This window comes from Pipistrellus kuhlii, unplaced genomic scaffold, assembly GCF_014108245.1.
Source record: "Pipistrellus kuhlii isolate mPipKuh1 unplaced genomic scaffold, mPipKuh1.p scaffold_m20_p_74, whole genome shotgun sequence".
In the NCBI taxonomy this organism is placed as follows: Eukaryota; Metazoa; Chordata; class Mammalia; order Chiroptera; family Vespertilionidae; genus Pipistrellus; species Pipistrellus kuhlii.
The window spans coordinates 217,851-231,680 of record NW_023425578.1 but is presented as its reverse complement, the minus strand read 5'-3'; the positions used below and the strand labels follow the sequence as shown (position 1 = coordinate 231,680).

Below are 13,830 nucleotides of genomic sequence, written 5' to 3'. Positions count from 1 at the left end.
TATCCGATTATCCCATTAGCCCAGCACGTCCTTCCTTCCTCCCGGCCATTAGCGCCCAGCGCCCCTTCCTCTCCCTCCACGGCTGCTCCTCCCAGCGGCTCGGGCTGGTCCGTCCCCGGCACAGGGCCTCCGAGGGCACCACCGTCTGCTTCGTCCCCGGTAGGAGGGGAGCTTGCCTGGGTCTGGGCACGGACCACGCTCACGCCCCCTGTACCTCCGAGCGCTCCCCACATCTCTGAACCCAAGCCGGGCTGCCCCTCCCCTCCCCTCCCACCCCAACGAGAACACACACGTGGGCGGGTGAACAGAAAAGACACATCACAGCCTGACAGCCCTCTGACAACACCTTAACTTGAAAATTGCTGCAAATGGGGCGTACTCCTGTGTGGGCGCATCGCCCCCAACGCACTCCGTGAAGAGCCCGGTGGTGTTCACTCACTTCCACTGCCTGATCCCCCGTGGGGTGTGGCCTGGCCTCCACCCCCAACCTCCAAAGCCCGGGCCTCCCTGGCCATCCCTGCTGGGCCCCGGCCCCCTTTGGCTCCCCCAAACGCCCCCCCCCCCCCGCCCAGGCTAAGGCAGCTGAGAGAGGAACCGTCAGGAGATGGGGCTCCAGCTCCAGCCTGAGGATCCTGATGGCGGAGCGGGCCAGCTCCTCGAGCACCCCACCAGGGACCCGAGCAGGCCTGACCCCTTCCTCAGGGGCCTTGACCTCTATTCCCCTCCCCCCCACCCCCACCTGCTTTCCCTCCACCCCCTCCCGGCAAGGGCCAGGCAAGGCAAAGCCTGTCCCGAAAGGCCCACCCCCTGAGGACACGGGGTTGCCCCCACCCCATCCCCAGCTGGTCTCAGCCTCCCGCAGCCTCTCCCCCGCTACAGGGAAGGGCCAAGCAGAGGGCAGGAGGTGCCTGTGCCAGGCTGTGCCCTGTGCTCACCCTCCGCTCGGAGGCTGTGAGTCTGCGGCCTCCGCTCACCCAGCTCGGCAGCCTGACGGGCTGCTAACAGGATGAGTGACAGGTGTCCTGGGCCCCAGGACAGAGGCAGGCGTGGGTGGAGGGAGAGGGGTCACGTGACACGTTCCCCTTTGGGGGGTAGATGAGGGCCCCACAGCAAACAGGTCTTCGTGCCTCAGCCTAAGCCCCCCAGCCGCGGAGGGGGCCCCCAGCCTGCTCAGTGGGAGCCGGAGCTGCCGTGCCAGTGGCTGTGCGGCATAACCGCAGGCACGGGTTCTGGCCAGAGTGCCAGCCGGGCAGGCCTTCCGTCGCCCAGACCTGGGGAGGCCGCACCGAGCCGGTCCCTCTCCTGAGCCTGTGCTTCCTGCATCCGCACCGCCTGGGCCCGGGAGGCCAGGGCCAGCCCAGCCACAGGGCCAGGGGCCCAGCATCCCCGCCTCTGGCCCAGGCCACCCTCCCCCACCCCGCAGAGCTGCCCCGGCCGCCCAGGAGCCACGAGCACTTTCTGTGCGGCCTCCGGGGGAGACAGACACATGGGGAGAGGCGGAGCCAGGCAGGGATTCGGATGGGCGGGAGCCTTCCCCGCCTGTCCCTCCGGGGACCCAGCCTGAGCCAGGCCTCCGCCCCCAGGCGCCGGGGGGCAGGGCGGCAGGAGGAGAGCCTCTGGCCGGCTGCCTCGAGGGGTGCGGACACCCCCGGACAGGCCTGGCTGGAGAAGCCTGTGTCTGCCCTGGGACAGGAGGGGCGAGGACAGAGCTGCAGCGGGGCCCCAGGCGGCCGGGTCCCGAGCAGACGGGCTCCGGGTCCCTGTGCCGCTGGGGCACCGCCCTGCTGGGGTGCCCCGCCCTCACACACACCTGTGTTGTCTGTCTGTGCACACGCGGACACCGGACCCCGGCTCGCCCGGTCCTGCCCCAAACCCCAAAGGCTGCACCCCACGCTCAGCTCCCCAGAAGCCCTGGGGAAGGCCTGAGAGATGCTTCCTGCCCTACCTTTGCGGTTCCTCTGGCCGCTCCGCCAGCTGCTCCTGAGCACCAGCAGCATCCGGGCACTCAGCCTCCTCGGGGTCACCCCAGGCCACGGTGCTGCCCTCAGCCACAGCCAGCGCCGACCCGGGGGTGGGGTGTGGGGTGTGGGGGGTGGGGGGTGGGGGGTGGGGTGTGGGGTGTGAGGTGTGGGGTGTGGGGTGTGGGGTGTGAGGTGTGGGGTGTGGGGTGTGGGGGGTGGGGGGTGGGGGGTGGGGTGGGGTGTGGGGTGTGGGGTGTGGGGTGTGGGGGGTGGGGGGTGGGGGGTGGGGGGTGGGGTGTGGGGTGTGGGGGGTGGGGGGTGGGGTGTGGGGTGTGGGGGGTGGGGTGTGGGGTGTGGGGTGTGGGGTGTGGGGTGTGGGGTGTGGGGTGTGGGGTGTGAGGTGTGAGGTGTGAGGTGTGTGAGGTGTGGGGTGTGGGGTGGGAGGAGGAAGCCAGCCTGGCCGGGAGGGGGCTGGTGCAGGCTCAGGGCTTCGCAGCCAGGCTGAGCGTGAGGGCTCCGGAGGCCGCTTGCTGGGCCCTGTGGCTCGGGGAGGCCGGGCTGGCTCTGCCCCACGGGCTGGGTCCCGTCCGGCCCGGGCAGCTGCCGGGAGGGCCTCTGAGGGCGCAGCCGGAAGCCAGAGCTCAGACAGCCGTGCTGGCCGGGATCCCCACACACACACCTGGGCAGTGAGCACACAGCCGGGCAGTGAGGGAGATGGAGCCCAGGTGGTAGGGGTGCCAGGTGCCGGCACCGGGTCGCCATCGGGGAGCGGCCAGGTGCGCCCACTGTAGCCGTGAAGTCCATTCTGTGAGCAGGTGGTGGGGCCGCTACTGCCTCCTGCTTTACACTCTGGCTGGGAGCGGAATGAGGGGAGCGTTTGCAGGCAGACAGGCCTGGGTGTGTGTTTATTTTTTATTTTCCACTGATTTTTAAAAATGTTTTTATTCATTTGAGAGAGAGAGAGAGAGAGAGAGAGAGAGAGAGAGAGAGGCATCAGTGATGAGAGAGAACCATTGGCCACCTGTCTCCTGCACACCCCACACTGGGATTGAGCCTACAACCCGGCACAGGCCCTGACCGTAACCTCTTGGTTCATAGGTCATCGCTTACCCACTGAGCCATGCCGGCCAGGGTATTTTCCATTGATTTCCAGAAAGAGTGGGAGGAGCGAGAAGGGGAGAGAGAGAGAGAAACATCGATGTGAGAGAGACACCGATTGGCTGCCTCCTGAAGGCACCCCTACAGGAGCTGGGGAACCCACAACCCAGGTCCATGCCTTTGACCAGGAATCAAACCGAGACCCCTTGGTCCACAGGCGGACGCTCTAACCACTGAGGAAATGGCCAGGGTTTTAAGTTCACGTCCGGCCCTCCGTTGAGGGGCTGTGCAGGCGCTCTGCTCAGCCATCCACAGATGACGCTGTGAGGTGCCCGGAGCACAAACACGCCCTCCCTGGCCCTGCCCGAGGGGCCGGTCCTCACTGCCCTGAGGACGGCTCCCTCCCCCCCCACGGAGCCCGAGGGAGCGCAGGAAACACCTGCTCTGACAGGTTTCCTGCGGGAGCGGGAGGAGGGCTGGCCGGGAGGGAAGGCGGTGCAGCCCCGGCCCATCTCTTCCCAGATCTCTGGCTGCCTCTCAGCTGAGGAGCGGGAGGGGCAGCCGGAGGGTGGGCGTAGCTCTGAGAAGTAGCACAAAGAGCTTCTTTGGCCCTGGCTGGTGTGGCTCAGTGGAGAGAATGTCAGCCTGCGGACTGAAGGGTCCTGGGTTCGATTCCAGTCAAGGGCACAGGCCTGGGCTGTGGGCTCCATCCCCGATGGGGGGCGTGCAGGAGGCAGCCGATCCATGATTCTCTCACCACTGATGTCTCTCTCTCTCTCTCTCTCTCTCTCTCTCTCTCTCTCTCTCCCTTCCTCTCTGACATCCATAAAAACATACTTTAAAAAACAAAGAGATCTTTGAAGGACTTTAGGAAGGCGATGAGGGAGGGAGAGCAGCTGGGGTACAGCCCCCCCCGCCCCCTCACAGGGACCCCAGTCTCGGGGCTGCACGTGGGTGCGACCAGGCAGTCTGCCCCCCAGAGGCTGAGCGCCCAGGAGGCCCCCGGGCAAGCAGGGTGTCTACATGCAGTCACACACACACACATGACACACGCCTGTAACATGTGCCAGGCCGCCGTGGAGCAGGGAGAGGAACTCAGACGCCATTCCCGTCGGACAAGCTTAAAACACAACGGGCTCCACTTTTATTTTATCTCAGAAAAGACATGCCCTTCAGGGGACGCAGTGAGGCCTCCACCGAGGCCGGCAAGCTGCCCGCACCCACGCAGGCCAGCCCGCACCCCAGCCCCTCCCGCTCCATCACAGCGCCCCGTCGGCGGCCAGCCTCGTCCCCAGGACAGGGCTCTGGGCGGGGGGAGAGGGCCGCCCGGGGCTCCCGGGCTGCCTCCTGTGCCAGCTGAGCAGCAGGACTGGCGACAGGGAGGGACAACAATAACATTAAAAGGGCATCTTCACGCTCACATTTTCTCCCGGAAAACAAAGTCCAACGCCACTTCCAGGCACAGCAGCCCCCAAACCCTCGGAACGTCTGGAGAGGGGGGATGCAGGGGCCCCTCGGAGCCACGGGGGCCAGCGGCCTGCTCTGCAGAGACAAGGTGGCCCTTCCAGATGCTTCCGGAGTGGGCTGCTGCTCCGGGGCTGCGCTCCTGGCCGGCACGGGGGTCCCCGGTGACACGCCGGCTCTCGGGTTCCAAATCCCCTCGCGCTGCGCCCGCCGGGTCCCTCCTGGGCCGCGTGGGGACCAGCCGGGAGGGGAAGGTCTCCTTCCCGCACCGCCCGCCCGGCCGGCCCGGCTCCCGGACCAGGAAGAGCAATGAGTCCTTCCCGGGGCGGCTCCTCAGGACACGCCCGCTCCGTCCGGGGCCCCGGGGCCCTCGAGGCCGGGGGAGTCCGGGCAGGGCCCGCCGAGCTCCTGGCCGAGGAGCTCCACGTCGGGGAGGCCCGTGTCCCCCGGGGCCCCGCGGGCACCCCGTCCGCCCGCCAGCCCCAGGGCGTGGCCGGCGGGGGGCCGCCGCCCCGGGCGGGGGGCGCTGCCGTTGGCCAGCCAGCCGGGCGGGTGCCCGTTGAGCCGGAGGCTGATCTGCTCGCCGTCGCCGGGGGCCGCCCCCGCCCGGCCGCCGGCGCCGCCCGCCTTGAAGGGGTCCCGGCGCCGCAGCACGTGGCTGCGCAGGATGCGGCGGAAGGTCTGGCGGAACTCGCGGATGCGGTAGGCGTAGATGAAGGGGTTCACCACGGAGTTGGAGTGGGACAGGATGATGGCCAGGTACATGAGCCAGGGCGGGGCGTGGCGGCACTGCGGGCAGAAGAAGGTGAAGCCGTTGATGATGTGCAGCGGCAGCCAGCACAGCGCGAACAGCCCCACGATGATGGCCAGCGACTTGGCGGCGTGCACCTCCTTCTGCAGCGTGGAGCGCGCCCGCTCGCCCGGCAGCGGCTGCCCGTCCATCTGCTTGAGCTGCCGCCGCGCGGCCAGGAAGATGCGCAGGTAGACGCCCAGCATGAGCAGCAGCGGCCCCAGCACGCAGGCGAAGAAGTTGTAGTAGACCATGTAGTTCATGGGCACCACGTCCTCGAAGAGGCAGGCCACGCGGCCCTCGCCGCACGCCCGCGAGCCGTTGCGCGCCTCCCGCGGCCGGTCGCAGCTGTTCCAGCCCAGCATGGGCGTCAGGCCGATGGCGAAGGACAGCACCCAGCACACGGCGATGATGCCCTTGGCCCGGGCGCCCGTCACCAGCCCGTTGTACCTGCGGGGGGGGGGGGCGCGGAAACGGCGTCAGGGACCCGCCTCCTGCCTCCTGCCTCCGTTTCTCACAGGAGAGCAGGGCCCCGTGTCCAGGTGATTGTCGGTCAGCATCACAAGTGGTCCTGGCGCCTCATCGGTTCGGTCTGAGGGAATTACCAAGGGATGGGGGGAGGGGGAGGGGGGGAGGGGGAGGGGGAGGGGAGGGGGAAGGGGGAGGGGGGGAGGGGGAGGGGGGTCGAGGGTCGGGGGAAGAGTGGAGGGTCCAGGAGGCAGCCATTGCCTCTCGGCCCCTCCCTGCCAAGCAGCAAGTGTGCCCAGCGTGGCTGGGTCCCAGGAGGGGCCGGACAGCGGATTTTCGGGGTAAAATCTTCCATGGTTTCCCTGTGTTTTTAAAAATATATATTTTTGTTGATTTCAGAGAGGAAGGGGAGAAGGAGAGAGAGAGAGAGATCAAAACATCCCTGATGAGAGAGAATCATGGGTCGGCTGCCTCCAGCATGCCTCACTCTGGGGCTGGAGCCTGCAACCTGGGCCTGTGCCCTGACCGGGAATCGAACCCTGACCGCCTGGTTCACAGGTCAATCAATGCTCAGCCCCTGAGCCCCACCAGCTGGGCTCCCGTGGCTTCGGCTGTGTCAGCCGATTCAAAGGAAGGAAACAAGTACCTGGTGGCCTCAGACCTCTCCGCCAGCCCTGGTTTACGGGTGGGGAAACCGAGGCCCGAGGAGAGCCATGGGCTGGCTGCGGGTGTCCCAGAAGCCGGGCCGCTCTGGAGCCGCAAACCCCAAAGTCACCAGGAGGCCGGGTTCGGTCCCCGGCCGCCTCAGGCGGTAGTGAGCTTCCGGGCCTTGGAGGCAATCAAGCAGGAATGAGCCGGGACGGGGGTGGGGGTGGGGGTGGGGGTGGGGGTGGTGTGGAGGCCCTGGAGGCCTCTGCTGGGGGCTGTCCGCCTGGCTCCCCAGCTGCAGACCTGGCCGGAGGCTTCGGGACACGGCGGGACCTCAGAGAGCCCCTGGTGGGGACAGGGACACCTCGAGCTGCGCTGGCCCCTGCGGGGCAGGCCCGGGAGGGCTCCCAGCGCCCCCCCTGGGGAGGGCGGGGGGGGGGCAGCTGCACCCTGACCTCAGGCTGTTCGTGCTGCGGGCGTTATTCAAGTTTAGAAACAAAGACAGCCCTCGGCTCGAGGCCCGGGACCAGGCCCCCAGGAGCCGAGCGGGACAGTGGCTGCACCGCAGCCCCGACCCAGCAGCCCCTGGGACTTAGCGCCATCACATGGGGCCCCGGAGAGGGAGCCCAGAGGGGTCAGGAAGGGGGGCCAGAGCCACCGCCCACAGAGGACCTGCCGCCTCCGTCTCCCAGCTCCCAGCTGCTCCTTCACCCTGTGATCCAAGAGCCCCCCCAAACTCCAGGGGCTCCACGTGCATCTGCCCTTCCCTGTGAGCCCTCCTCTGAGGCCTCCCGGGCGCCAGGGGCAGGGAGGGGGCGGGAGGCTCGGCCGGGAGGACACGTAGCCGCTGGGAGAGCCTCCTGCACCCGCGGCCGCAGTCACTTCACAGGAGATTCCCGAAAACCCCTCCGCCAGCCCCCCGGCCCCCCTCATCTCCCCCACCCCCACCCCCACGCCCACGCCCACGCCCACGCCAGGGCACTGGTGGCCGGAGGAGCGGGCGTGTGCACACGGGGCCGTAACGGCTCCTGTGACCTCCACTTCCCCCCGGCCCTCTCCTCCTGTGAGACTTCAGACCTTTCTCCCCCCCGTCCCCGTCCCCGTCCCCCAGGAGCTGGGAGAGCTGGCGCTGCTCCGACCCCGTGGTTTCCGGGGTGCCCCCGCCCCCCGCTGTGTGAGCACCGCCCAGGCCTGGTCCCCGGGGGGCCTGGGGAGGGCCGGTGCCCGGGGAGGGTCACAGGGGCCGCTGGGTGGGCCGCCCTGTCACCCCCACACACGGACCTGCAGACCGGCCCGGGCGTGGGTCCCCCGGCCCCGCCCGCCGCTCACCGGAGGGGCATGCGGATGGCGATGTAGCGGTCAATGGCGATGGCCAGCAGGCTGAAGATGGAGCTCTGGGTGAGCACCAGCACGAAGCAGGCCAGGAAGAGGCAGCTGTGGCAGGCGGCGCAGAAGCCGATGCTGATGGTGATGGCGAAGGGGATGGCCAGCACGCCCACGGCGATGTCGGCCGCCGCCAGCGACACCACGAAGAAGTTGGTGACGCTCTGCAGGTTGCTGTTGAGCCACACGGCCCAGCACACCAGCACGTTGCCCAGCACGGCCAGCACGGCGATGGCCAGCTCCACCACCATGTACACGGCCAGCGAGCCCGTGCCATCCATGGCCGCGGCCGCGGGGGGGCGGCGAGCACGCGGGCCGGGCCGGCTCTCGGTCCATAGCTGCCGCCCGCCCGCGCCCTCCCCGCGCCCCGATCGACCGCCGGGGGCTCCCTGCGGGGGGGCTCCTACGGGCTTCTGCGCGGCTCCCGTGGCGTCTCCGGCAGCCGGGCCGCCCCCGGGGGTTCCATCGCGCGCAGCTGGCGGCGGCGTCAGGGTCCCGGCACCTGCGGAGCAGAGGCCGGTGAGGGGCTGGCGCTGCGGGGTGGGGGGCACCCTGGGTCCCCCCGAGAGGCCTCCCCCAGGGAGCCGGGCCCTCTCCGAGGGAAGTCCCTCCGGTTCGTCCCTCCTGCTCAGCCTCTCAAACCCGGGAGTCCGGTTCCTGAGCTCACTGCCCCCCACAGCCCCCTCCCTGCCCCCCAGAAGCCCCTCACCCCCGCTCTCTCTCTCTCCCCCGGGCCCAGGCGGGAGCAGCTGGAGGGCCCCGTGGTGCTCCCTCGGAAGGAGCGGGCGTCTGCGCCTGCACCACAGTGGCAGCGGCGCCCTCCTGCGCCCGGGGGCGGGGCGGCTCCCCTCCCTCCTCCCACGCCGCTCCCCAGCCCGCTCTGCCGCCTGGCGAAGCCGCCGTGGGTGCCAGGCAGCGAAGGGGCGCCGTCAGGACGTGCCGGAGGCTGTCCTTTCTGGGCCTCGGTTTCCCCCTGGAAACGTCGGGGGGTGAACCCGAAAGGCCCCCGGCCCCTGGTTCTAGGGGGGGACACAGTTCTGCGAGGGCATCCCAGAGTCAGAGGGCCACAGCCGTGTGAGGTCACTGACCCAGAGCACAGGCAGGAGGCTCGGTGTCCCCCCAAACGCCCAGTGCACCCCCTCTTCCCACCACCTCCGTCCGTCCCAACCCGTCACTCACGTGGAGGCGCGTGTGCCCCCTCTGCCAGACCCCCTCCCCAGCCCGGCTCCCGGGGCCCGGCCGGAGCGGAGGCTGGAGCCTGCAGCGCCCCCATGGCCCAGGGGCTCCCTCCCTCCAATGATGGGCCATCGCCAGCCCACCTGCCTCTACCTGGCCACAGCACACCCCGCGCTTCCCAGGAGCCGAGGCTGCTGCCCCTCGTCCTGCCCTGGAGGCCAGCCGATGCCCTGTGGGCCCAGCCCCCTCGCGGCCCATGCCGGCTGCATACCCCCTCCCCCAGTCCCCAGGGCCCCCCAGTCCCCAGGGTCCCCCCAGTCCCCAGGGTCCCCCCATGCCTCTGTGTCTGGGCTCCTGTGTTGAGCAGCACTGGTACCAACATGCTCCCTGCTGTCAGGGTGCCCCCACCCCAAGTCTCCTGGAGGCCATGGACCCTCTGGCCCAGGCCAACCCTGCCAGCAGCTAAAACACAGCCAGCGCCCCTCCAGCTGGGTCCCCTCCAGCTGCCTCTCTGCATGGCCGGCACCCCTTCCTCCCCCCACCCCCGCCCTCCCGCCCACCCGCACACAGCGGCCCCGCAGGCTCTGCCGGGTGTGGCGGACCAGGCTCTAACGGCCGGAGCACCGTCCGGCGGAGGTGCTGTGCTGTGGCCTTTGCTGGGCTTCTGTGGTGCACACTCTCCCCTTCGGCCAGTGAGGGCTCCCCCGTCCCCGTCCCCGTCCCCGACAGGAACCAGCAGCCGCCGCGCACAGTCAGCGTGAGACGCGCCTCCAGCCCCCCGCCCTGCACCTGCACCCCGACCTTCTCAGCTCGCCGTGCAGCCTGGGTGCTCGCTGTCCCATGAACCCCACCTCACACATGAGGAGCTGAGCCCCAAAGGGGCTCACGGTACCGGGCGGAACTGGGAAAACAGCAACGGGAGAGTTCCTGGGCCCCATCTCCCCCGACCCTCCCCCACCCCCCTCCCTTCCAGGCCTCCCAGAGCCGCAGGGCGGGCGGCGTGGGGAGGGCTGGGTGGCCAGGGCCGGGCCATCTCCTGACCCTCGCCGAGGCGGTCCGTCTAGGAGCCCCTGGGCCTCTGCCGCGGCCGGAAGGGGAAATTAAATATTAATCGCGCATCATTTCCCCGCGACGGCCCGTGCTGAGCACACGCCTGCCCCGTGGAGGCGCTGAGGGGCGGCCCACGCCGCCCAGCCCGGCGGCCGCCTCCCCCTCGCCCACTGGCCTGGCGGCTCTAATTAAAACGCCATTTAATCAAAGCCCACAGGTTCCCCGGCCCCATCCCGGCTCTTCGCATGTCGGGCTGGCGAGGCTTTCTGTGCACGTGCCCAGACGGTGGCTGTGCCCCCCAGAAAGTGCCTGCTGGCCGGGGGTGCCCGCTGGCCGGGGTGCCCGCTGGCCGGGGTGCCCGCTGGCCGGGGTGCCCGGTGGCCGGGGTGCCCGGTGGCCGGGGTGCCCGCTGGCCGGGGTGCCCGCTGGCCGGGGTGCCCGCTGGCCGGGGAGTGCCCGCTGGCCGGGGAGTGCCCGCTGGCCGGGGTGCCCGGTGGCCGGGGGGTGCCCGGTGGCCGGGGGTGCCCGCTGGCCGGGGAGTGCCCGCTGGCCAGGGGTGCCCGCTGGCCGGGGAGTGCCCGCTGGCCGGGGAGTGCCCGCTGGCCAGGGGTGCCCGGTGGCCGGGGAGTGCCCGGTGGCCGGGGGTGCCCGCTGGCCGGGGAGTGCCCGCTGGCCGGGGGTGCCCGCTGGCCGGGGTGCCCGGTGGCCGGGGGTGCCCGCCGGCTTCCAGGCCAGGCAGGACCCCTGCCTCTGCTCCTGGGGACGGCCCAAGGCATGGAGGCTCTTCAAAGAGATAAAGGAAGGAACCGCGTCCATCACCGAGCGCGAGGACTCACGGGCAGAGAGGAAGCAGGTGACGGAACGAGAAACGCCGCCGTCACACCCTCAGGTCCCGGCCGTCCTGTCAGAGCGAGAACGAGCGGGTGGAGGTGGAGAGCGCGCGCCTGGGGGGGGTCTGACGGCCACCGGACTCTCACCCAAACTGCACCGGCGCGGCAGGTCCCGGGAGCGAGGGCGACGGGGAAGGCGGGCCGAGCAGCACGGCCGGGCCAGGGCTCCGCGGAGCGCGCAGAGGGCAGCGGCAGCTCGGCTCCCGCTCCACCACAGTCCTGCCCGCCCTGCCCAGGGGGAAGGCGCCAGGGGCCCAGGCCTGGGCAGGTGTGAGCAGCCACAGGTCCTGCCGCCTCCCTGCAGGGCTGCTGGCGGCCCCAGCTTCAGGGACTGGGTGCAGGCACCCAGGGGTGCCCCCGCCCTCTCTGCCCCCGGGGTGTGTGGCGGCTGCCTCAGCCCCCGGGGGCAGGATGTGGGCAGGAACAGGGCGGGGATCCAGCCCCCTGCACAGAGCCACCCCCGAGGAGACTCCACACCACCAGCCTGCACCCTTCTCCCCGCTGGGCACCCAGAGTCTCTCCCACCCCCCCACGTCCAGGCCCCCCTGTCCCAGCCCGAGGTGGCCACTCAGCCCCTCCGAGGGGCCACTCCTCGGCACCGGGTGCTGGGTGCCCACCCTGCTCCACCCCGAGACCCTTCCCCGCGGTGCGGCCACGGGGGAGGGGAGGGTGCAAGGTGGTAGGGGGGCACACACCGGGCCTCCCTAGAAGGAACCTGAGGGCAGGGTGCTACCCTGAGGTGCTGCGGAGGGGCCTAATGGGAGCCGGGCAGAGGCTGGCCTGCCAAAGGGGCAGTGCCCCCTGGGGTGCCCGGCGGGCACTGCAGAGGACAGGAGGGGACCCTCCTGGGGACCCTGAGGGAGGGCGGGAGGCTCAGCCAGACCACCGGGCGCAGACGCGGGCCAGCCTGGTGCCCTCAGCCGCCTCTGCGCTCCCTCGAACCCCTCAGCCTGCAGGGCCGGGGGCCGGAGGTGACGCCCCGGGCAGGGGGGCAGGAAGACAGCAGACCCGAGGCCCTCACCGCGTGAGGCGGCCCCGTGTTTGGGGGGGGCGTGCCTCAGGGGCCGCTGGGCTGCCCAGGAGCGAGGGGGCCCCGAGGAGCCCAGCCTCTGCCCAGCCCCTCCTGAGCCAGGCCGGCCCTCGGGCGCCGTGGCCCACGGCGGCCGGGACGGCTTCTCAGAGGAGGAGCGTCCGCTGGCCTGGGGGGCCGGGAAGGGGGTCCAGGCAGAGGACGGCTGGGTGGCAGGGAAGGTGGTCAGAGCGGCTTCGGGGTCTAGGTCCACCAGGGACCAGAACTTTGCGGGGTGCCCAGCCCTGAAGCCACATGGCCCCCTGGCAGCCACTCTCGTGGGGTCCCCTGACCCACGAGGCTAACAGCTCAAGCACAGTCCCCCACGCCGTCACCCGTAGCCATGCCCCCCTCACTGTCCCTCTCCCTTGGGGGCACTGCTCTGAGAAGATGGGGGGACCTGTCCTTCACGGGCAGCACTGGGGTCACACAGGTCCCCAGCGGGCCTGGCCAAGGGCTGTCCGGCCGGCACCCCGACCACAGCGCCCTCCCGCCACTGCGCCCCAGCTCCTGGCGCCCTGGCGCCGCCGGCACAGCTGGGGGCGAGGCCACGGTCTGGGGTGCGGGTGGGGCGAGGCCACGGTCTGGGGTGCGCGTGGGGCGAGGCCACGGTCTGGGGTGCGCGTGGGCCGCCGAGGGGAGCGCAGGGCCCGGGCCGGCCTGTGGCAGAGGCAGAGCGGCTGCGGGGCGGCGGCCTCCCCTCCGGGGCCGCCGGACGCCAGGCCCGGGGCGCGGGGCACGGGGCGCGGGGCCCCCCTCCCGCTTCTGCTTCTCCCCCGGCCCGACCCGACCCCCAGCGCAGTCCGGGGCGACCGAAGCTGCACGGCGGCCGCGGGGACTCAGCGGCTCTGCCCCTGCCGCCCCCGGAGCCCCCGGAGCCCCCGGAGCCCCGACCCCGCACCCGCTCTGCCCGCCGCCGCGCCGCCTGCACCCCGAGCCCGGCCCCGCCGCCCATCCCGGCCCGGCCCGCGCGCAGCTTTCCCGCCGCCCGGGGTGCGGGGTGCCCGGGCCCCCTGACCCCGCCGCCCCCGCCCCGCCGCCGCGCCGCCTGCACCCGAGTCCGGCCCCGCCGCCGGCTGCGCCCCCTACCGAGGCCGCGCGCCCCGCCCCGGGCGCCGGACGGACCAGGGCGGCTCCCGGCACCTGCGGCCCCGCCGCCCGGCCCCGCCGCCCGGCGCCCCGACCGCACGGTCGGTCGAGGCGGCCCGAGGGCGGCGGGTCCCGCCGGGGCTCAGGGTGCCCGGCCCCGCGGAGCCTCCGCACCCGCCCCCCGGGCGCCCGCGGCAGCTCGGACCCCAGCCCGGAGCCCCCGCTCCTCCCGGGCGGCGGGGCCCCAAGGGGGAGGGACTGGAGCCGCCCGCCCGCCCTGCCCCGCCGGCAGCCCCGACAGCCCGGCCCGCCGCCCGCGACCCCCGGACCCCGGACCCGGACCCGGACCCGGACCCGGACCCCAAACCCCGGACCCCGGACCCCAAACCCCGGCCGCGGCCCCCGGCTGACCTGCCGCTGCGCCGGCTGCCGGCTCCCCGTCTCCGCTCCGCGCGGCTCCGCTCCCCGCGCCGCCCACGGGCGCCCCCTGCAGGCGGCTCCGAGGCTGCTGTCCCCGCCCCGCCCGCCGCGCGGGGAAACCGAGGCCCCGCGTCGCCGCCCGCGAGGCCGCACCCCCGCCCGGAGCCGGCGAAGGCACCGAGCCCGCCTGCTCCCCGGCTCCCCGGCTCCGCCGCCGCCCGCGCCCCTGCGACGGGCTCCGCCCGGCCAGCCCCGCCCCGCCCGGAGCGGCCCGGGCCCCGCGGCCCTGCTGGCCGGTGCCCGTGCCCCCCGTGCCCGCTCCTC

The 13,830-nt window shown here is 72.0% G+C and overlaps 1 protein-coding gene across 1 annotated transcript; it reads right to left on the bottom strand.

Annotated features, from left to right (window-relative positions):
* Positions 1 to 4,180: 4,180 nt before the first annotated feature.
* Positions 4,181 to 13,535, bottom strand: ADORA2A (adenosine A2a receptor). The gene is made up of 3 exons (XM_036422939.2): positions 13,498 to 13,535; positions 7,759 to 8,314; positions 4,181 to 5,763 (listed from the first exon to the last, which is right to left on the bottom strand). Exons 2-3 carry the CDS (start codon positions 8,091 to 8,093, stop codon positions 4,857 to 4,859), a joined length of 1,242 nt encoding a protein of 413 aa, XP_036278832.1. The 5' UTR covers positions 8,094 to 8,314; positions 13,498 to 13,535; the 3' UTR covers positions 4,181 to 4,856.
* Between the last annotated feature and the right edge of the window lie 295 nt (positions 13,536 to 13,830).